Source organism: Oncorhynchus clarkii, chromosome 3 (genome assembly GCF_045791955.1).
Source record: "Oncorhynchus clarkii lewisi isolate Uvic-CL-2024 chromosome 3, UVic_Ocla_1.0, whole genome shotgun sequence".
Classification (NCBI taxonomy): domain Eukaryota; kingdom Metazoa; phylum Chordata; class Actinopteri; order Salmoniformes; family Salmonidae; genus Oncorhynchus; species Oncorhynchus clarkii.
The window spans coordinates 11,517,949-11,541,946 of NC_092149.1; the positions used below are offsets into that span (position 1 = coordinate 11,517,949).

Here is a 23,998-nt window from a genome sequence, read left to right on the forward strand (position 1 = left end):
TGAGACCACACCAAAATGAACGGGAACACACTGTTCATCCCGGGTGAAACCTGAGTAGCCTGAACTGAACTGAAGATGAAGTTGGCGATTGTTATATTTACCTGAAGACAAGGCGAAATATGGAGAGTGACAACAGAGAATGACAAAGACGTTCTCAGAGTAAATTAGTTTAGTAACTATAACAGAGATCTTGCATGTTGTAAAGCGCATGCGCAGATCACCACTGTTGCTTTAGTTTTAGGACGGTTGGTTACAATTTGCTCCCAAGTATTGTAGCTATTTACAGCCCACACATTTTTTTTTTAATTGCTTAAATCAGCTTGATCTGATATGACCTGAGTTAGAACCATCAACAACAAGCAGGTTAAGTAACTGTAGTGGTTAAATACAGTACTTTGTTTACATCGGATAATTCAGTGCGTTGTAGATTATGTAACGGGTAAACCGGTTCTTGGTAACCCTTTACCATGCACACTGCTGGAGACTACATGCGCTTCTATTAATGACCGTAATTAAAACCGAAAAGTAAAGCAATAAAATAAAATTAAACGTTTGATAATGAGTCTATAATGACACATTTTTTTCTTCTTCATATTTCCATAGGCCGTATTGCGCGTGTGTGCGTGGATGCACATGTATGCACACACACAGACACACGTGTTTGCCAGTCTATAGCATTGACTATTGTGTAGTGGGAGCACACCTAGGGATTACAGAAATTAAGCTACTGAAAAAAACCTTCAGACAAATATATAGGCCTAAACGTTTTGGGTTTTGCTTGCCTGCCCTCATATTTATTTAGGTAAAATGCGTTGGTTGGGCTATGTTTTAACCGGGCACTACAGAATAAAGACCGACCGGCTGCAACAAACAAACGGCGGTGAGTTATTACATAAATCCTGGTGACATAACCTCTGAGCGGAGCTCGGGCCGAGAGCCAGGGCGCAAAGAGCAAGCGGGTTGAAACCGGAGTAGCCTGAACTGCTTGTACAAGGAAGTTCGTTGCAAAAATGAAGTTGGCTGATATTATCCTCACGTGAAGACAATACGGAATATGGAGAGAGAGTGACAACAGAGAATGACAAAATGACAAAGACGTTGTCAGAGTAAATGAGCGTACTGACTCTAACAGAGATGGTAGTGCATGTTTTAAAGCGCATGCGCCGTCCCTGCCTCTAGAACAGCAGGTAGTTCTATATATTTAGAATTAAAGATCCAAAGTTTTTGAAGTTATTTATGGTGCATTGCATACTAAGTGCATAGCAAAACGCGCGGCAGAATAGACAATAAAAAGGGGTGTGTAGACACGCTTGTCCCAGGAGTGTGAAGTGGCGTAGTGTGTGTCATAGCCAGGTGCAAGCACACGCAGTTTGTTTTGACTGGGGGAGTTATGGAATTTGAGGAGCACGATTCACCCGAACACATCACTACAGAAGAACCAATCAAAAGAGGTGAGATATATTATCTTGATTATTGATAGGCTAGGCCTAGTGTATTCATGTGTAGGCATGGTAGGCTAGGCCTAGTCTATTCAGTCATTTACATTTCACAATGTAAATTATTTGCAGATGCAACTATTAGTGTTTTAGCTATACATTGTGGATTGGGTAAAATGAAAAGGTCACTGGTTAGCATGATAAATTAATGCACATTTAAAGGTGAATGCATGTGTATGTGTGCACATTGCAATATACTCTTGACTATTGTGTAGTGGGAGCACACCTAGGGATTACAGAAGTGCTGTATGAGTGTTGGTATTCAGTCCCTGTCCCCTTCTTCTTCTCCCCCATCACCCTGTCCCCTTCTCCCTCTCCTCCTCCATCACCCTGTCCCCTTCTCCTTCTCCCCCATCACCCTGTCCCCTTCTCCCTCTCCTCCCCCATCACCCTGTCCCCTTCTCCTTCTCCTCCCCTATCACCCTGTCCCCTTCTCTCTCTCCTCCCCCATCACCCTGTCCCCTTCTCCTTCTCCCTCTCCTCCCCCATCACCCTGTCCCCTTCTCTCTCTCCTCCCCCATCACCCTGTCCCCTTCTCCCTCTCCTCCCCCATCACCCTGTCCCCTTCTCCCTCTCCTCCTCCATCACCCTGTCCCCTTCTCCCTCTCCTCCCCCATCACCCTGTCCCCTTCTCCTTCTCCTCCCCCATCACCCTGTCCCCTTCTCCTTCTCCTCCCCTATCACCCTGTCCCCTTCTCTCTCTCCTCCCCCATCACCCTGTCCTCTTCTCCTTCTCCCCCATCACCCTGTCCCCTTCTCCCTCTCCTCCTCCATCACCCTGTCCCCTTCTCCCTCTCCTCCCCCATCACCCTGTCCCCTTCTCCTTCTCCTCCCCCATCACCCTGTCCCCTTCTCCTTCTCCTCCCCTATCACCCTGTCCCCTTCTCTCTCTCCTCCCCCATCACCCTGTCCCCTTCTCCTTCTCTCTCTCCTCCCCCATCACCCTGTCCCCTTCTCCTTCTCCCTCTCCTCCCCCATCACCCTGTCCCCTTCTCTCTCTCCTCCCCCATCACCCTGTCCCCTTCTCCTTCTCCCTCTCCTCCCCCATCACCCTGTCCCCTTCTCTCTCTCCTCCCCCATCACCCTGTCCCCTTCTCCTTCTCCCTCTCCTCCCCCATCACCCTGTCCCCTTCTCCCTCTCTTCCCCATCACCCTGTCCCCTTCTCCTTCTCCTCTCCATCACCTTGTCCCCTTCTCCCTCTCCTCCCCCATCACCCTGTCCCCTTCTCTCTCTCCTCCCCCATCACCCTGTCCCCTTCTCCTTCTCCCTCTCCTCCCCCATCACCCTGTCCCCTTCTCCCTCTCCTCCCCCATCACCCTGTCCCCTTCTCCCTCTCCTCCCCATCACCCTGTCCCCTTCTCCTTCTCCTCCCCCATCACCCTGTCCCCTTCTCCCTCTCCTCCGCCATCACCCTGTCCCCTTCTCCCTCTCCTCCCCCATCACCCTGTCCCCTTCTCCCTCTCCTCCCCCATCACCCTGTCCCCTCCTTTAAGAGAGCCTCATTCTAATGCTTATCTCTCCCCTTTCTCCTCCCGTTTCTCTTTATCTTTATCTCCTTCTCTCTTTTTATCTCTTATCTATCCCCGTCACTCTGTCTCTCTCTTACACATTAGTTGTCTCATTCTCTCTCTCTTACCCCCTCACTCTGTCTTTGTCAGATCACCAAGGCTCCCTCCCTCCAAGTTCTTTCTCTGCCTTCCCCCTCACATCCTGCCTCATTCACTCTCCCTCCTCCCATCTTCCCTATCCCTCGCTCTTTTTCTTCTTACCCCATTCACTCTCCTCCCCCTCCCTCCCCCTCTCTCATTAACTCACCTCTCTTCTGTTGTCCAGCTGATGGTGTAACTCTCCTTGAGGGTAAACATGGCAGTAATCCTCTATAAAACCAGGGATTAGCTCTTAGCTGTGTGGGCCTGTTTTGGGCCTGCTGCATTTCCCAGCACTACACAGTCTAAAATCAAACCATGGCTTTCAACTTAGATTCCTTCAGTTTCTATCACACGTACTCCATACGTCATTCATTAAATGACGTCATCCAACAGGCCTAAACCACAGGTGTCAAACTCATTCTATGGTGGGCCGAGTGTCTGTGGGTTTTAACTTCTCCCTTGTACTTGATTAATCAATGAAGGTCACTGATTAGTTAGAAGCTCCCCTCACCTGGTTGTCTACTCTAGGTCTTAATTGGACACAAATTGAAATTCAATAACAAGAACCAGCAGACACTGGGCTCTCCATGGAGTGAGATGGACACCTCAGCTAAATATAGGCTACAGACTCAGATTGATATTTTCATCTTTATTCCCTAAATTTAACCAGGTCTGGCTGAGAGGGTGCACTGATACAAATATCCTGCAATGATGCCGCAGTTGTCCTCTAGATACTTATCTGGCTTTAGGACACATTAAAACCCTTTCTCACGGTGCCGTGACACTGCATATTACTCTCTCCGTTACTCATTGACAGGACATCATGATAGCTATACAGTTATGCACCAGAGAGCTACTCTCTTCTATACTGTGTACATACAAACACGCACACACAAACACGCACACACAAACACGCACAGTCACACACACGTAAATGCACCAGCAGTCGCTCCCTTATTACATCACAGTGTGTGTGGAGTGTGTGTGTGGAGTGTGTGTGTGTGGAGTGTGTGTGTAACATGCAGCGTTTATCTCTGTGTGTGTTCTTCTGTCACTCTCCAGCCTGCAGCTGTTATATCTCCATACAGAGTAGGATAGAGAGACGGGGAGAAGAGAAACCCTTGGAAACCGCTTTTGATTAAATAGCGCCGCCTAAATCTTAGCAAGACTTCCATTGTCAGATAAAGCATTGATTGAAAAAGACAGAATGCTGCTGTTTGATTCGATTGAGAGAGCAAGGGAGATAGACAGATAAGGAGAGAAAGAGAGCGATAGAGAGAGATACGATGGGGTGTGGGTTGGTATTGATGCTGACAGACCAGTCTTTTTGAAAAGTAGAGCACATTGAGGAGTTAGAAGAAGATAGCGGTTTCCATTGCCTTCATGTTGGTCTTGTGTAACATGGCCTCTTAGTCCCCACACTGTGGTTTGGGCTGATACTCAGTGGCATGGGTCAGGTGTCACTGCAGCTCTCACTGGAATCAGATCATTAGCACTTAGGTTGAGGATTTAGTTTAGTTTGGAATCACATGGGTCAGGTGTCACTGCAGCTCTCACTGGAATCAGATCATTAACACTTAGGTTTAGGATTTAGTTTAGTTTGGAATCACATGGGTCAGGTGTCACTGCAGCTCTCACTGGAATCAGATCAGTAACACTTAGGTTTAGGATTTAGTTTAGTTTGGAATCACAAGGGTCAGGTGTCACTGCAGCTCTCACTGGAATCAGATCAGTAACACTTAGGTTGAGGATTTAGTTTAGTTTGGAATCACATGGGTCAGGTGTCACTGCAGCTCTCACTGGAATCAGATCATTAGCACTTAGGTTTAGGGTTTAGTTTGGAATCACATGGGTCAGGTGTCACTGCAGCTCTCACTGGAATCAGATCAGTAACACTTAGGTTGAGGATTTAGTTTAGTTTGGAATCACATGAAATTGACTCATGATCCGACAGCATGGCTGACGTTCTTAGTCCACTGAAGGTTGAAAAGCGACTCAAATCCTTACTTTTTGTGTACAATCGCAAACGGCAGTGTGTGTGTGTGTGTGTGTGTGTGTGTGTGTGTGTGTGTGTTTATGCGTTTTCTGAGTCTAGGTGTGTATGTTTTCACTGTGTGTGTGTCAACTGCTCTGCTCTCACCAGACCTCGGTGTTCTGCTTATGAAGCAAACGTGATTTGATGAGGAGGGGAAACAGAGGGAAGCACACAGCCACAGCAGACCTTCTCTACCCCAGACACAAAGACCCAGGCTACCTCTGCCTCTGTCTGCCTCCACCCAGTGATGCTTATCTCCCCTGCCCTCTCTCAACACACACGCACACACACTAAAAATACACACCTCAGCTTGGAAACAACCCACACACACACATACACACACCCAGTCTAATATGAACTTTCTCACAATTGTGGTCAGAAAGCAAGACTCCCACCTTCCTCCACTATAACTGTGTCTGTCTTTTACTCACCAAGGTGTGTGTGTATAAATATGTGTGTGTGTGTCTGTGTGTGTGTGTGTGTGTGTGTGTGTGTGTGTGTGTGTGTGTGTGTGTGTGTGTGTGTGTGTGTGTGTGTGTGTGTGTGTGTGTGTGTGTGTGTCTGCGTGTGCCTGAGAGAGAGTTCAAACTCCATCCACACTCTGCTTGTGTCAGCTCCTACTCTCCCAACTGTCTCTTTCTCAAGGCTCTTCCACACCAATTAATTTCATACAACAATTTCATACAACAGACACACCTGTGCGCAGAGGCCCAGCATTATCCTGGCATAGATTCAGTTCTCCTCTGTTGTGTCAGAGAGACATAGACTCAGTCCTCTGTTGTGTCAGGGAGACATAGACTCAGTCCTCTGTTGTGTCAGAGAGACATAGACTCAGTCCTCTGTTGTGTCAGAGAGACATAGACTCAGTCCTCTGTTGTGTCAGAGAGACATAGACTCAGTCCTCTGTTGTGTCAGAGAGACATAGACTCAGTCCTCTGTTGTGTCAGAGAGACATAGACTCAGTCCTCTGTTGTGTCAGAGAGACATAGACTCAGTCCTCTGTTGTGTCAGGGAGACATAGACTCAGTCCTCTGTTGTGTCAGAGAGACATAGACTCAGTCCTCTGTTGTGTCAGAGAGACATAGACTCAGTCCTCTGTTGTGTCAGAGAGACATAGACTCAGTCCTCTGTTGTGTCAGAGAGACATAGACTCAGTCCTCTGTTGTGTCAGAGAGACATAGACTCAGTCCTCTGTTGTGTCAGAGAGACATAGACTCAGTCCTCTGTTGTGCCAGAGAGACATAGACTCAGTCCTCTGTTGTGTCAGGGAGACATAGACTCAGTCCTCTGTTGTGTCAGAGAGACATAGACTCAGTCCTCTGTTGTGTCAGAGAGACATAGACTCAGTCCTCTGTTGTGTCAGAGAGACATAGACTCAGTCCTCTGTTGTGTCAGAGAGACATAGACTCAGTCCTCTGTTGTGTCAGAGAGACATAGACTCAGTCCTCTGTTGTGTCAGAGAGACATAGACTCAGTCCTCTGTTGTGTCAGAGAGACATAGACTCAGTCCTCTGTTGTGTCAGAGAGACATAGACTCAGTCCTCTGTTGTGTCAGAGAGACATAGACTCAGTCCTCTGTTGTGTCAGAGAGACATAGACTCAGTCCTCCTCTGTCAGAGAGACTGAGATGAGCCCAGTTGGGATGATGAGGGACATGGGGCTGAAGCTACAGTAGAGCATTGAACTAAGATGTGAGAGAGGAAGTGTTTCTTGTGTTCAAGCAGAATTTAACTTGTCTTCTCTTTACTACAGGAGACACTGTGTCCAAGAAGACTCATTTGAGTAAGTGTTTGTGTTTGTGTTTGTGTTTGGTTATGTGTCAATATGCCTGTCTGTTCATGCCCATGTGTTACGTGTGTGCTAGATATATGAGCATGCAGTGTGGTTATGCCAGGATCGCTAGTATTTGCACACGTTTGCACCTGTGCTGAAAAACACACACACACACACACACACACACACACACACACACACACACACACACACACACACACACACACACACACACACACACACACGCACAGGTTTCTCTGTGGTGCCAACATCAACATTATAGCTCTGTTATGCACCTGTGGTACTTTGTGTAGACATTATTCTCCTGTTTGCTGGATTTAGGTTTGGAGATAAACTCTATATTGGTATTCTGGCATCTGGATGCAGATGGTATCAGATAGCATCTCCTTCACATGTGGTGGTGTTTCTGGGCTGTTTCTGCTCCTGACTACAACACACCTGTTAGTTTTGAGTGTAGGGAGAACATTGAAAAATGTCTGGTTGGTTTTCATGATACTAGTTTTCACTTTGAATAATAATCAGACCGATGATGGGATGTGTATCATCAGAAAGCTCTCTCTTTATTGGCTGTTTCAGATGTCAGTCCATACTCAATTGGCTAGTTAGGCTGTCACTCTGTGCTGTGGGTACAGTCCAATCCTCTAGACATGTTAGAGATGTACAGTATATGTCCTTTCTTGCCAATAAAACTTTTTTGTGTTTCAATGTATATTTTAGGGAGATAGACTGGTGGGTTCAGAGAGTGGTTAAGGCTTTGAGGGTGACTAGGTGAGGGGGTTACGCACAACAAAGAATGGGAAAAAAGTACCGTATGAAAAGAGAGAGAGCGAAAGGGGAAAGGCCCTCTGTCTTTCACACGCACTGTGTGACTGACAGAGCGCTTGAGCAGTGACTAGCGGAGACTTTGAGGCCTAACCATGCTGTAGGCGCACTAAGATAGTCACTCGGCAAGAGAAAGGACAGACAGAGAGAGAAGAGAGCAGAGAGAGAGAGAGATCAAGACAGTGACAGTGACAATTTGACAGTGATTGTGAATTGAGGGTGAGGGTGACAACAAGAAAGAGAGAGAGAAATAGAGTTTGTGAAAGTGGGACAAGAAGACTGAGAAGTGGAGTGAAGAAGATGCGAGGTAGGAGTGATGGCCTTGATTTAATGTGTGTTACTCGGTACAGTACCGTTTCTCTGTGTGTGTGTGAGAGAGAGTGTATACTATACTGTAGCCTACATTTGAAGTATGTTTGTTTGGCTTTTTTCCGTCCCCCATTCTCCTTCCGTATTCCTCCAACTCTTCAAGTACAGCAACGTATCCGCTCATAGTCATATTCATTTCTAAACTCAAAACATGATCATGTAAATAGATTTTCCAGAATGATTATAGTGCACTGTGTTTCAGCCTGTTGGCATGTCCAACATCCTCACCAGACCCTGGTCCTGTTTCTTTCCAAAACCTCCAACAACTTGACTCTGTAGCTGCTCTTCAAGTTTACATTTGACATTTGAGTCATTTAGCAGACCCTCTTATCCAGAGCCACTTACAGGAGCAATCAGGGTAAAGTGTCTTGCTCAAGGGACAGATTTTTCACCTAGTCGGCTTGGGGATTTGAACAAGCGGTTAAGAACCCAACTCATAACCGCTAGGCTACCTGCCCCCCCAACTCATAACCGCTAGGCTACCTGCCCCCCCAACTCATAACCGCTAGGCTACCTGCCCCCCCAACTCATAACCGCTAGGCTACCTGCCCCGCCAACTCATAACCGCTAGGCTACCTGCCCCCCCAACTCATAACCGCTAGGCTACCTGCCCCCCCAACTCATAACCGCTAAGCTACCTGCCCCCCCAACTCATAACCACTAGGCTACCTGCCCCCCCAACTCATAACCGCTAGGCTACCTGCCCCCCCAACTCATAACCGCTAGGCTACCTGCCCCCCAACTCATAACCGCTAGGCTACCTGCCCCCCCAACTCATAACCGCTAGGCTACCTGCCCTCCCAACTCATAACCGCTAGGCTACCTGCCCCCCCAACTCATAACCGCTAGGCTACCTGCCCCCCCAACTCATAACCGCTAGGCTACCTGTCCCCCCAACTCATAACCGCTAGGCTACCTGCCCCCCCAACTCATAACCGCTAGGCTTCCTGCCCCCCCAACTCATAACCGCTAGGCTACCTGCCCCCCCCAACTCATAACTGCTAGGCTACCTGCCCCCCCAACTCATAACCGCTAGGCTACCTGCCCCCCAACTCATAACCGCTAGGCTACCTGCCCCCCCAACTCATAACCGCTAGGCTACCTGCCCCCCCAACTCATAACCGCTAGGCTACCTGCCCCCCCAACTCATAACCGCTAGGCTACCTGCCCCCCCAAGTGTCTGCTTATTTTTGTTCTAGTTCTTCTAGAAGCATAATGGAGTCCGAATAGAACCGTTTCGTCTGATTCTACAGGGCTGTAGCAGTGATATAATGTAACCCTTTACTTTGAGAATAATGTATATATTTCAAAACATCTTGCACAGCATTATCACTTATTGTAAAAAATACACAAGTGATGTAGTTATAAAATGTCAATGTGGAAGTTGGGCCTAATCAGTCTTCAAAATAGTTGGTCGTTTTTGTCTAAATATGTTAATGGTTAACTATGACTACTTGTTTAGGTTGTTTTGAAACCAAATGAGGGATCTTTGAAGCGTCTAATTGGTTAGTAAGTCGGCGCTAGGACATTTATGTGTCATTACTGTGGTCATGGATACTGTCCTGATATGACTAAGTATTTTACCTGCTTATGTTTCAAAGACTTAAATTACAGCCACACATTACCATGTTCTCTCACTACCACTCACACAGTCTGTGATGTGACACACGAGAACTACCACTCACACAGTCTGTGATGTGACACACGAGAACTACCACTCACACAGTCTGTGATGTGACACACGAGAACTACCACTCACACAGTCTGTGATGTGACACACGAGAACTACCACTCACACAGTCTGTGATGTGACACACGAGAACTACCACTCACACAGTCTGTGATGTGACACACGAGAACTACCACTCACACAGTCTGTGATGTGACACACGAGAACTACCACTCATACAGTCTGTGATGTGACACACGAGAACTACCACTCACACAGTCTGTGATGTAACACACGAGAACTACCACTCACACAGTCTGTGATGTGACACACGAGAACTACCACTCACACAATCTGTGATGTGACACACGAGAACTACCACTCACACAGTCTGTGATGTGACACACGAGAACTACCACTCACACAGTCTGGGATGTGACACATGAGAACTACCACTCACACAGTCTGTGATGTGACACACGAGAACTACCACTCACACAGTCTGTGATGTGACACACGAGAACTACCACTCACACAGTCTGTGATGTGACACACGAGAACTACCACTCACACAGTCTGTGATGTGACACACGAGAACTACCACTCACACAGTCTGTGATGTAACACACGAGAACTACCACTCACACAGTCTGTGATGTGACACACGAGAACTACCACTCACACAGTCTGTGATGTAACACACGAGAACTACCACTCACACAGTCTGTGATGTGACACACGAGAACTACCACTCACACAGTCTGTGATGTAACACACGAGAACTACCACTCACACAGTCTGTGATGTAACACACGAGAACTACCACTCACACAGTCTGTGATGTGACACACGAGAACTACCACTCACACAGTCTGTAATGTGACACACGAGAACTACCACTCACACAGTCTGTAATGTGACACAAGAGAGAGGAACAGGGACTGTGTAGGAAGACGGGGAGAGAGGGATAGTGAGTTTGGCATGAGACCGTACTGTGTTGTGAGATGGTCCTCTTAGAGCATCCGCTGCACCAGTTTCTATTTACGCATCCATATGGCGCTATAGGGACTGTGTAGGTACTCAGTTCTCCTCTGTTGTTTTTACTTGAAATGTAACCTGTATTTAACTAGGCAAGTCAGTTAAGAACAAATTATTATTTACAATGACGGCCTACACCGGCCAAGACCGGACGACGCTGGGCCAATTGTGCGCCGCCCTATGGAACTCCCAATCACGGCCGGTTGTGATACAGCCTGGAATCGAACCAGGGTGTCTGTAGTGACGCCTCAAGCACTGAGATGCAGTGCCTTAGACGGCTGCACCTCTCGGGAGCCCTATTGTTATTGCCAGAGAAACATAGACTCAGTCCTCCTCTGTCAGAGAGACGGAGATGAGCCCAGTTGGGATGATGAGGGACATGGGGCTGAAGCTACAGTAGAGCATTGAACTAAGATGTGAGAGAGGAAGTGTTTCTTGTGTTCAAGCAGAATTTAACTTGTCTTCTCTTTACTACAGGAGACACTGTGTCCAAGAAGACTCATTTGAGTAAGTGTTTGTGTTTGTGTTTGTGTTTGGTTATGTGTCAATATGCCTGTCTGTTCATGCCCATGTGTTATGTGTGTGCTAGATATATGAGCATGCAGTGTGGTTATGCCAGGATCGCTAGTATTTGCACACGTTTGCACCTGTGCTGAAAAACACACACACACACACACACACACACACACACACACACACACACACACACACACACACACACACACACACACACACACACACACACACACACACACACACACACACACACACCGTAGCACAGCTGCCCCTCTGTGGTTGGCGCCATAGTGTGTGTGTGTGGTAGTGTGATATACACTGAGTGCACAAAACATTACCAGGTGAAAGCTACCAACCCTTATGTCACTTGTCAAATCCACTTCTATCAGTGTAGATTGATGGGAGGAGACAGGTTAAAGAAGGATTTTTAAGCCCTGAGACATGAATTGTGTATGTGTGTCATTCAGAGGGCGAATGGGCAAGTTAAAATATTGAATTGCCTTTGAACGGAGTATGGTAGTAGGTGCCTGGCGCACCGGTTTGTGTCAAGAACTGCATCACAGTTTCCCGTGTGTATCAAGAATGATCCACCACCCAAAGGACATCCAGACAATTTGGCACAACTTTGGGTAGAATTGGAGTCAATATGGGCCAGCATCCCTGTGGAATGCATTTGACACCTTGTAGAGTCCATGCCCCGACGAATTGAGGCTGTTCTGACGGGCAAAGGGGGTGCATCTCAATATTAGGAAGGTGTTCTGAATGTTTGTACACTCAGTATATATCTCCTGTGTGTTTGTACACTCAGTATATATCTCCTGTGTGTTTGTACACTCAGTATATATCTCCTGTGTGTTTGTACACTCAGTATATATCTCCTGTGTGTTTGTACACTCAGTATATATCTCCTGTGTGTTTGTACACTCAGTATATATCTCCTGTGTGTTTGTACACTCAGTATATATCTCCTGTGTGTTTGTACACTCAGTATATATCTCCTGTGTGTTTGTACACTCAGTATATATCTCCTGTGTGTTTGTACACTCAGTATATATCTCCTGTGTGTTTGTACACTCAGTATATATCTCCTGTGTGTTTGTACACTCAGTATATATCTCCTGTGTGTTTGTACACTCAGTATATATCTCCTGTGTGTTTGTACACTCAGTATATATCTCCTGTGTGTTTGTACACTCAGTATATATCTCCTGTGTGTTTGTACACTCAGTATATATCTCCTGTGTGTTTGTACACTCAGTATATATCTCCTGTGTGTTTGTACACTCAGTATATATCTCCTGTGTGTTTGTACACTCAGTATATATCTCCTGTGTGTTTGTACACTCAGTATATATCTCCTGTGTGTTTGTACACTCAGTATATATCTCCTGTGTGTTTGTACACTCAGTATATATCTCCTGTGTGTTTGTACACTCAGTATATATCTCCTGTGTGTTTGTACACTCAGTATATATCTCCTGTGTGTTTGTACACTCAGTATATATCTCCTGTGTGTTTGTACACTCAGTATATATCTCCTGTGTGTTTGTACACTCAGTATATATCTCCTGTGTGTTTGTACACTCAGTATATATCTCCTGTGTGTTTGTCACTGAATATAACATGATGCAGATGTCATTTCTAATATTACACACACTGGGTTCCAATTTTAATGTCACCTTCGCTCCTAAACCCTGTTAGAATAATTAACACAACTGTAGACTGTTTTACAATGATGACATTACTTAAATACAACAGTGAACATTTCTGCATTTCGAATCTTTCATTTTTCTCTGAGAGTGGCCCACCACCATAGCCATATAGGCTTGGTTCAGGCGGCGTTCTCCATTCACAAACAGAGTCTGCTGATGCTTCTGGGGGATTCCTGTTCAGATTGATGTTCTCTTACTTCAAAAGACTTTCCTTACGCTTTTGGGCGTTCAGACAGCTGCACACACATACACACTTCCAAAGAACCTCACTTTACTTCAAAGAGTTGATACCAAAATCTGAAGTAACACATTCACCCCCAAACATGACAAATGAAAGAGAGCAGTCACACAGTCACACGGTCACACACCCATCAACATTACTTGGTTTACCTCACAACTCATTATTGTTCCCCTTGGACTCAGTCTGGGGTTCAAAACAGCCTTTCTAAAATGCTTATGTTGAAATACGTAAGCTGCCTTTGTTATTGATTGTGAAGATTTCAGTTTTTTTACTTATTAGACAGCATGGTATTACTCAGAAATGACACTTTCCAAAATAACTATTCAGATGCTCCACTCAAAACAAATTCAGTGTGATGGTTATCATTTAATTTAAGATATAGTCTTCAAGCCTGTCATGTAGAGAATTATCATGCCAATACTGTAAAAAAACAGTGTTATTTATCTAGGATTATCTTGCATAAAAATGTTGTTTTACACTATCTCTCAAAGCACTTTCAATTGTATAGCTTCCACAACCACTTTCAATATAGCACAACTTCCATTTTGAGGCATACTGTCCCCCCCATCAGCTATCACCGCTCAATAACCTACCAATAACAAATACCTTACATTAAATGGGTCTCAAACAGAACAATAAACCTTGAAAAATACATGAAATGAAATGTGTGTTAAATTCCAGAGATTCCTTTACTAATTCAGTTATATTAGTATTATAAATATGTTAAAGCACAATGTTTTAAGAGCTTTATATTAAGGCTAAAGTCTGATGGATACGTATTAGACATTTACAGTATATATATTTCTTAGTCTCAGATGTTGACTTTAAAGTATTTATTATGATATTTGCTTCTATATTTTGTAATATTATATTATGTTTCATATTAAGGTTTGTCAAATGTGGAATTGATTCATTTATAGCAAATTGTTCAATATCTACCAAGAAGTAAGTAACGTTAAGGATCAATAATCACTCAAAATATATTTACATTTATAGCTATTTTATTCTTTGATCATATTTAATAAACATTTCTGATTCCCTTTGTAACATTTTATAGTCAAATTTGTCCAAATACTGCTTGTCAAAAAATAAGAAATCTATTCATATTTATATGAATAAAAATCATATCAAGTAATCGTTATCTAGACCAACATTTTTTGACAGAAAAACCTGATGCAACACAAGTTATTTTTGGTTGAAACATGTCAGTGTGCCATCGATTAGATTTGAGATGTTATTTCAAAGTATTCACACAATGTTCCAATGTTATCTCAAGTAAATCTCTTACTCTCTAAGGATAAGCGTATGTTCTCTTTGTCATGCATCTGTATGTTGGAGGGTGTAATTTAGCGGGGTGTTTCCGGTGGAGGAAAGTTGAGGTTTTTCGTCCGTTTACAGAGCAAAATGCAGAATGCTGACAGGGGACTTTATACAAAGACAAGGGAAAGGTGCTGAATGGCACTCGCTGCTCAGAGATATTCAACCCCTTGTGAAGGCCAATGGACATTTTATAGAAAAGGCCCTTTTTTGTTAGGCTGCATAGCCTCTGATAGTGGCTTTCTACTGCCCTTCTGCATTAGCTCAATGAACGTAGTCGTGGAAACCATCACAACTTCACTGTATTTGATTTGACTCTCTTTATGTATAATACAGGGCCTTCAGAAAGTATTCACACCACATGTTGTTGTGTTACAGCCTAAATTCAAAATGGATTCAAGTAAGATGTTTTGTCACTGTCCTACATACAATACCCAATAAAGTCCAAGTGTAATTGTGTTTTTTGACATTTTTACAAATGAATTCAAATGAAAATCTGAAGTGTCTTAAGTCAAGTATACAACCCATTTGTTATGGCAAGCCTAAATAAGTTCATGAGTAAATAAATATTTGCTTAACAAGTCACATAATAAGTTGCATGGACTCACTCTGTGTACAATAATAGTGTTTAACATGTTTTTTGAATGACTACCTCATCTCTGTACCCCACACATATCTGTAAGGTCCCTCAGCCGAGCAGTGAATTTCAAATACGGATTCCACAAAGACCAGGAAGGTTTTCCAAGTATTGACTCATGGGTGTGAATACTTACAGTTGAAGTCGGAAGTTTACATACACTTAGGTTGCAGTCATTAAAACTAGTTTTTCAACCACTCCACAAATTTCTTGTTAACAAACTATAGTTTTGGCAAGTCCGTGAGGACATCTACTTTGTGCATGACACAAGTAATTTTTCCAATAATTGTTTACAGACAGATTATTTAACTTATAAAATTCACTGTATCATAATTCCAGTTGGTCAGAAGTTTACATACACTAAATTGACTGTGCCTTTTAAACAGCTTGGAAAATTCCAGAAAATGATGTCATGGCTTTAGAAGCTTCTGATTGGCTAATTGACATAATTTGAGTCAATTGGAGGTGTACCTGTGGATGTGTTTCAAGGCCTCCCTTCAAATTCAGTGCCTCTCTTGACATAATGGGAAAATCCAAAGAAATCAGCCAAGACCTCAGAAAATTATTGTAGACCTCCACAAGTCTGGTTCATCCTTGGGAGCAATTTACAAATGCCTGAAGGTACCACGTTCATCTGTACAAACAATAGTACTCAAGTATAAACACCATGGGACCATGCAGCCGTCATGCCGCTCAGGAAGGAGACGCGTTCTGTCTCCTAGAGATGAACGTACTTTGGTGCAAAAATTGCAAATCAATCCCAGAATTGATTTGCACTTGTGATGATGCTGAAGGAATCAGGTACAAAAGTATCTATATCCACAGTAAAAACGAGTCCTATATCGACATAACCTGAAAGGCCGCTCAGCAAGGAAGAAGCCACTGCTGCAAAACTGACATAAAAAAGCCAGACTACGGTTTACAACTGCACATGGGGACAAAGATGGTACTTTTTGGAGAAATGACCTCTGGTCTGATGAAACAAAAATAGAACTGTTTGGCTATAATGACCATCATTATGTTTGGAGGAAAAAGGGGGAGGCTTGCAAGCCGAAAAACACCATCGCAACCGTGAAACACGTGGGTGGCAGCAGCATGTTGTCGGGGTGCTTTGCTGCAGGAGGGACTGGTGCACTTCACAAAATATATGGCATCATGAGGTAGGGAAATGATGTGGATATATTGAAGCAACATCTCAAGACATCAAGTTAAAGCTTGGTCACAAATGGGTCTTCCAAATGGACAATGACCCCAAGAATACTTCCAAAGTTGTGGCAAAATGGCTTTAAGGACAACAAAGTCAAGGTATTGGAGTGGCCATCACAAAGCCCTGACCTCAATCCTATAGAACATTTGTGGGCAGAACTGAAAAAGTGTGTGCGAGCAAGGAGGCCTACAAACCTGACTCAGTTACACTAGCTCTGTCAGGAGGAATGGGCCAGAATTCACCCAACTTATTGTGGAAAGTTTGTGGAAGGCTACCTGAAACATTTGACCCAAGTTAAACAATTTAAAGGCAATGCTACCAAATACTAATTGAGTGTATGTAAACTTCTGACCCACTGGGAATGTGATGAAAGAAATAGAAGCTGAAAGAAATAATTCTCTACTATTATTCTGATATTTCACATTCTTAAATAAAGTCGTGATCCTAACTGACCTAAGACAGGGAATTTTTACTAAGATCAAATGTCATGAAGTTTGAAAAATTGAGTTTAAATGTATTTGTCTAAGGTGTATGTAAACTTCCGACTTCAACTGTATGTAAATTAGATATTTCTCTATTGCATTTCCCTCAAAATTGCAAGAATTTCTGAAAACATATTTACATGTTGTCAACATGGGGTATTGTGTGTCGATGTGTGAAAATAAATTATATTTAATCCATTTTGAATTTAGGTTGTAACACAACCAAATGTGGAATAAGTCAAGGGTTATGAATGAACCTTTATTTAACGAGGCAAGTCGGTTAAGAACAAATTCTTATTTACAATGATGGCCTACCAAACGACAAAAGGCCTCCTACGGGGATGGGGGCTGGGATTGAAAATAATAAATAAATAAAATATAAATATAGGACAAAACACACGTCACGACAAGAGAGACAACACAACACTACATGAAGAGAGACCCAAGGCAGCAACACATGACAACAACATGGTAGCAACATAACATGGTAGCAGCACAAAACATGGTACAAACATTATTGGGCACAGACAACAGCACAAAGGGCAAGAAGGTGGAGACAACAACACATCACACATAGAGTACAGTGATGTGTCCTTTAAGGAGTATTGGTGGCAAATCTGATGGCCGAATGGTAAAGAACATCTAGCCGTTCGAGAGCACCTTTACCTGCCGATCTATAAATTATTTATCTGTGGACTAGTGTTGCATAACATTTATCTCTCTCACTCTCTCTACAGTATTTCTTGCTCTCCCTCGCTATCCCCACTCTGCCTCTCTCCTTACGAGTCACTTCTCTCTCGCTCACTGTTACTCTCATCTTCTATTATCTCCCTCTCTCCTTACCAGTCACGTCTCTCTCACTCACTGTTACTCTCATCTTCTATTATCTCTCTCTCTCCTTACGAGTCACTTCTCTCTCGCTCACTGTTACTCTCATCTTCTATTATCTCCCTCTCTCCTTACCAGTCACGTCTCTCTCACTCACTGTTACTCTCATCTTCTATTATCTCTCTCTCAACTCTCTCGCCCGCTTTTCTTTCTTAATTCAGATCAGTAATTCCCTCTCTTTTCTGTATCTGGCCTAAAAATGGTTCGGATAAAGAGATCAGGGATGGGATGAGGGGGGACTGAGAACTCATGTAAGTAACTGTCGAGACCATATCATAATTTACTACACTGAGGGGAGATTGAAAAGTCAAGTAAAGGTTGAGAACAGTAACATGGCATCCCTAGACGAGCTGCTGTTTGTTAGTGTGTAGGATGTCCCAGGCCCATAGTGCCGTAGCAGACACTACCATGGTGACTAGTCAGAGGAGACAGAAGTGTAAGAGGTCATGTTATATTAGCTAGCTGCCATCGCTCCTCATCCGCTCCAGCAATACCACCACTGGTGCTATCAACAGATGTGAAGGAGGCTGGGTAAATGACGGCTCTGATGAAGTTGGAGCCAGGTTAGCTGTTAGCCAGGTTAGCAGTTAGCCAGGTCAGAAGTTAGCCAGGTGAGCTGTTAGCCAGGTTAGCTGTTGATCTTAACTAGATGGGTAGGGCTGCCTGGGGTAGAGATGCCTGTAACAGTTAAAGATAGGGCTGCTGTGCACATAACAGAAGATCACTGACTGGTCTAGGTGATGGAGATCTATAGATATATTTGAGAGAGAGATTTATCTAGAGGCCTGTGGTCTGTGTAGGTGGAGAGATATGAGAATAAAGTACACATAGAGGAAATCGACCAATATCAGCAATGTGGCTTCAGAATAAGATGAAGAAAGAGAATAGAGAGATAGAGGGTGAGTTTGAGAGATAGGGACGAGGTGGAAACACAGTTTGCTGTGGCAGTTGCAAATTATTCCTAAGTGTTTTCAATCATCAATGATCTAATGTGGAGATGAGTCCACATCCCACACCATATGTTGTCTATGGTATTGCTGATCCTCATACAGCCCTGCAGTACATACTGGTCCTCAATCCCAAATGAATGGAAAAGATAGAAGCATACATGTGTGTATGTGCGTCAACAGTGAAAGGTTGTGGGTCAGGTTGGTTTCCTGTTGTTTGAGGTTGAGAATCAGAACTGAGAGAGAAAAAAACAGAGACCACTGACACTCTCTCTCTCTCTCTTTAGCTCTCTCTCTCTTTAGCTCTCTCTCTTTAGCTCTCTCTCTCTCTTTAGCTCTCTCTCTCTTTAGCTCTCTCTCTCTCTTGCTCTCTCTCTCTTTAGCTCTCTCTCTCTCTCTTGCTCTCTCTCTCTTGCTCTCTCTCTCTTTAGCTCTCTCTCTCTTTAGCTCTCTCTCTCTTTAGCTCTCTCTCTCTTTAGCTCTCTCTCGCTCTCTCTTGCTCTCTCTCTCTTTAGCTCTCTCTCTCTCTTGCTCTCTCTCTCTTTAGCTCTCTCTCTATCTCTTGCTCTCTCTCTCTTGCTCTCTCTCTCTTTAGCTCTCTCTCTCTATACAGTTTTGCAGGCAGTCACTCTACTTGTTTTATCTACCCAACCATCCATTCTGTCTATCCACTTTCCCATTAACATTCTCACACAATTAGCCAGTCTTCATGAAGTGTTGTTCAGTTGTTTTACTGCATATAGACAATACCATGCATGCAGTCTTTAGGGTTATAGTTTGTTACTCTTTTCAGATGTGCAGGATAGTGTGTTTTCTATCAGATGTGCAGTATAGTGTGTATTATATCAGATGTGCAGTTTAGTGTGTATTATATCAGATGTGCAGTTTAGTGTGTATTATATCAGATGTGCAGTTTAGTGTGTATTATATCAGATGTGCAGTATAGTGTGTATTATATCAGATGTGCAGTTTAGTGTGTATTCTATCAGATGTGCAGTTTAGTGTGTATTATATCAGATGTGCAGTTTAGTGTGTATTATATCAGATGTGCAGTTTAGTGTGTATTCTATCAGATGTGCAGTTTAGTGTGTATTATATCAGATGTGCAGTTTAGTGTGTATTATATCAGATGTGCAGGGGGTTTCTCAGTTTCACCGCTCACTGACCTCTTACGGCCTCTGGGAGATTCCTGTGGCACCTGAAAAGAGTGCACAAAAACACACACTTGACACACTGACACACACACACACACACACACATTTCACACAATTAATTGCTGTACTGTAAACACAAGGGATTGTCTCACCGCTTGACAAACTAACTTACACACACCAACAAAAAGAAAGACACACTTCCCGAACTCTAAAATCACGACAGAATAGCGTATTTATTTTCATATGTTCTGAATGTAATAATGTATGATTTGTTGAATGATGAGGAGGGGGGAGGAAGAGGGTGGGGGGTGGGGGGATGGACATTCCTGGCAGTGTCAACCAAGATGAAAGACTCTATTACTGGCAGCACTATCCTTTATGAGACAGATAGAGAGAGAGGGATGGAGAGAGCGAGAGGTGAGATGAAAGAAGGATAGTCAGAGCAAAAGAGAAGCCAGTTAACCACTTGAAAAGACTGAGGTTGACACCTTCACCTCCTCCTCCTCTCTCCATTCGCAAATATTCCCCCTCTACTGTTGTCTCTTCTGTCTGTCGCTGTGTATTTGATGTCATTCGGTTCATTTTTAACAATGTAAGAAATGCTAATGAGAGGAAAACAGAGTGTTCATTCTTTCACTCTGATTGCAAAGTTTGATGACAACCAAGCAAATTGTCTCTTTTTAAACCCCGTATTATTGTTGCAAAGCTGCGTGTGTGTGTTTGTGTGTGTTTGTGTGTGTTCATGTGAAGTGTTGTTGATTTGTTAGGGGAATGGTCAAACCTCAGTCCCCCTAAGTCTCCCTAAGTCCCCCTAAGTCTCCCTAAGTCCCCCTAAGTCTCTCTAAGTCTCCCTAAGTCCCCCTAAGTCTCCCTAAGTCCCCCTAAGTCTTTCTAAGTCCCCCTAAGTCCCCCCAAGTCTCCCCAAGTCTCCCCAAGTCTCCCTAAGTCCCCCTAAGTCTCCCTAAGTCCCCCTAAGTCCCCCTAAGTCTCCCTAAGTCCCCCTAAGTCTCCCTAAGTCCCCCTAAGTCCCCCTAAGTCTCCCTAAGTCTCCCTAAGTCTCCTTGATAGACAGTTCTGAATGGGCTCACACTGTAGTTCTGAAAGATCTGGGTTTGGACATTGGCTACATTGGCTCTGCTGGCCAACGTAGTCCACAGGTGTTTGTGTTACTGTGAACTGTAATGTGTGTGTGTTAACTGTAATGTGTGTGTGTTAACTGTAATGTGTGTGTTAACTGTATTATGTTACTGTTAACTGTAATGTGTGTGAACTGTAATGTGTGTGTTATTGTGTGTGTAGCTCAGATTGAGGTGATTCCCTGTAAGATCTGTGGTGATAAATCATCAGGAGTTCACTATGGAGTCATCACCTGCGAGGGCTGCAAGGTGAGACTGCAGCACTACCTGATTTCTTTCTGACCAAGCAGACATAACTAACCGTGTGGTCAGATGACTTATTTCCAGGGATTTCATTGGTTATGTCAATGGTCCTCTCTCCCCCTCAGGGTTTTTTCCGGCGTAGCCAGCTGCCGTCCGTGTCCTACTCCTGTTCCAGACAGAGTAATTGTCCTATAGACAGAGCCAGCCGCAACCGCTGCCAGAGCTGCCGACTGCAGAAGTGTGTGACCCAGGGCATGAGCCGGGATGGTGAGACACGCACACACATAAAAAAAGATGTCTCCTGGTAAAGTAAAGGTTGAATAAATACACACTTTTCATGTCAATTTACTTATTTTTTATTTATTTATTTAACCTTATATGAGGGTAATTCAACTCAACTCCACCACAAACTGTTTTTGTTTCCCCAGCGGTGAAGTTTGGTCGGATGTCGAAACGTCAGCGGGAGTCTCTGCATGCCGAGGTGGAGAGACACCGTCAGCAGCAGCAGCAGCATCTCCAGGCAGAGGCCCAGCCCGCCCTGCCCTACCCCAGCAAGGCATACCGTTTCCGGACACCCCACCTGCTCCAGGCCCCGGCTCCGGCCTACTCCTTCCCTGGAGAGCCAGAGCTGCCACCCTGCCCGACCGATGTGCTCCCCTACCTGGTGTGCTCCCCAGGCGAGTCCCAGGCTCCAAGTCTGGCCTACCAGGGCTCCTGTGTGTCTCCTGGTAGAGGGCACTCAGACGAAAGAGGTAAGGCAGTGGATACATACTGTACACACACTCGAAACACATAATCAGACCAGCACTGTTTAATATTTATTACCCCTTCCTCCTTTTCACTCCGTCTTCTTCAGGGTTCGACTCCCGTCAGCCGTCTCCTGACCAGACGATAGGGATGGGAATTAGATCGTATGACCCAGAAGACCCTTACTGCCCTTACCCCCCCTCCCCCTCCCTGCTACACATAGAGGAGCTGTGTGACAGTGTCGTGCGGTCCCATAGGGACACCAGTCAGTTCAGACTAGAGGAACTACAGGCTCTGAGATGGAAGTTGTTCAGCAGAGAGGAGATCCATGCCTACCAGAGCAAGGTACTGTACCAACACATCACTGGTCTCTTATAAATCATCAGTCAGTTTCATTAATAAGTTAAAAGAAGTCTGACCTCTGAAATCAAGTTTTTCATTTTATTATTTATTTGACCTTTATTTAACTAGTCAGTTAAGAACAAATTCTTATTTTCAATGACGGCCTAGGAACAGTGGGTAACTGCCTTGTTCAGTGGCCTAGTCAGCTCGTGGACTTGATCTTGCAACCTTTCAGTTACTAGTACAATGCTCTAACCACTAGGCTACCTGCCGCACCACTCTTCTCCTTCTCACCTCTTTTTGGTATTCCCTCTCCCCTCACATTTCTCTTTTTCTCTTGTTTCTCCCTCCCTCCCTCCCTCCCTCCCTCCCTCCCTCCCTCCCTCCCTCCCTCCCTCCCTCCCTCCCTCCCTCCAGTCAGTAGATGAGATGTGGCAGCACTGTGCCATGAGGCTGACTGAAGCGGTACAGTACGTGGTGGAGTTTGCCAAAAGCATCCCAGGGTTCCGTGGGCTTGGACAGAACGACCAGATCACCCTGCTCAAGACTGGTGAGCCGATTCCACCTGTCAATCACTACTTACGACACTGTCCTCTCTCAAGAAAAGTCTTCCTGTAAGAAGTGCACATTGCCATTATTAAACATTCTTGACCCTCTCTCTCTCTCTCTCTCTCTCTCTCTCTCCCTCTCTCTCTCTCTCTCTCTCTCTCAGGATCGATGGAGGTGGTTCTGGTTAGAATGAGCAGGTGTTTTAACACAGAGAACAGCACCGTCTTCTTCGATGGGAAGTTTGGCAGCACTGAACTTTTCAAGTCTCTGGGTTAGTCCATTGGTTCCTAGTCTTAGCTGTTGAATGGATGCTACAGTGAACGTTTCAAGTCTCTGGGTTAGTCCATTGGTTCCTAGTCTTAGCTGTTGAATGGATGCTACAGTGAACTTTTCAAGTCTCTGGGTTAAATCAAATCAAATCACATTTATTTATATAGCCCTTCGTACATCAGCTGATATCTCAAAGTGCTGTACAGAAACCCAGCCTAAAACCCCAAACAGCAAGCAATGCAGGTGTAGAAGCACGGTGGCTAGGAAAAACTCCCTAGAAAGGCCAAAACCTAGGAAGAAACCTAGAGAGGAACCAGGCTATGTGGGATGGCCAGTCCTCTTCTGGCTGTGCCGGGTGGAGATTATAACAGAACATGACCAAGATGTTCAAATGTTCATAGATGACCAGCATGGTCAAATAATAATAAGGCAGAACAGTTGAAACTGGAGCAGCAGCACAGTCAGGTGGACTGGGGACAGCAAGGCGTCATCATGTCAGGTATTCCTGGGGCATGGTCCTAGGGCTCAGGTCCTCCGAGAGAGAGAAAGAAAGAGAGAATTAGAGAGAGCATATGTGGGATGGCCAGTCCTCTTCTGGCTGTGCCGGGTGGAGATTATAACAAAACATGGTCAAGATGTTCAAATGTTCATAAATGACCAGCATGGTCGAATAATAATAAGGCAGAACAGTTGAAACTGGAGCAGCAGCACAGTCAGGTGGACTGGGGACAGCAAGG

The 23,998-nt window shown here is 44.5% G+C and overlaps 1 protein-coding gene across 2 annotated transcripts in view; it reads left to right on the forward strand.

Moving 5' to 3' along the window:
• The first annotated feature begins 214 nt into the window (after positions 1–214).
• LOC139387968 (nuclear receptor ROR-gamma-like) overlaps positions 215–23,998 on the forward strand; it is a 28,622-nt gene continuing 4,838 nt past the window's right edge. Inside the window, exons 1-9 of one of the 2 annotated variants that reach the window (XM_071134411.1) lie at positions 215–1,451; positions 6,934–6,963; positions 11,351–11,380; positions 21,274–21,359; positions 21,479–21,620; positions 21,782–22,105; positions 22,210–22,445; positions 22,860–22,992; positions 23,155–23,262. In XM_071134411.1, the coding sequence (XP_070990512.1) occupies positions 1,391–1,451; positions 6,934–6,963; positions 11,351–11,380; positions 21,274–21,359; positions 21,479–21,620; positions 21,782–22,105; positions 22,210–22,445; positions 22,860–22,992; positions 23,155–23,262 (1,150 nt within the window). In that variant the 5' untranslated portion in view covers positions 215–1,390. The remainder of the gene's footprint in view (positions 1,452–6,933; positions 6,964–11,350; positions 11,381–21,273; positions 21,360–21,478; positions 21,621–21,781; positions 22,106–22,209; positions 22,446–22,859; positions 22,993–23,154; positions 23,263–23,998) is intronic. The other variant, XM_071134421.1, reaches the window with a different exon arrangement.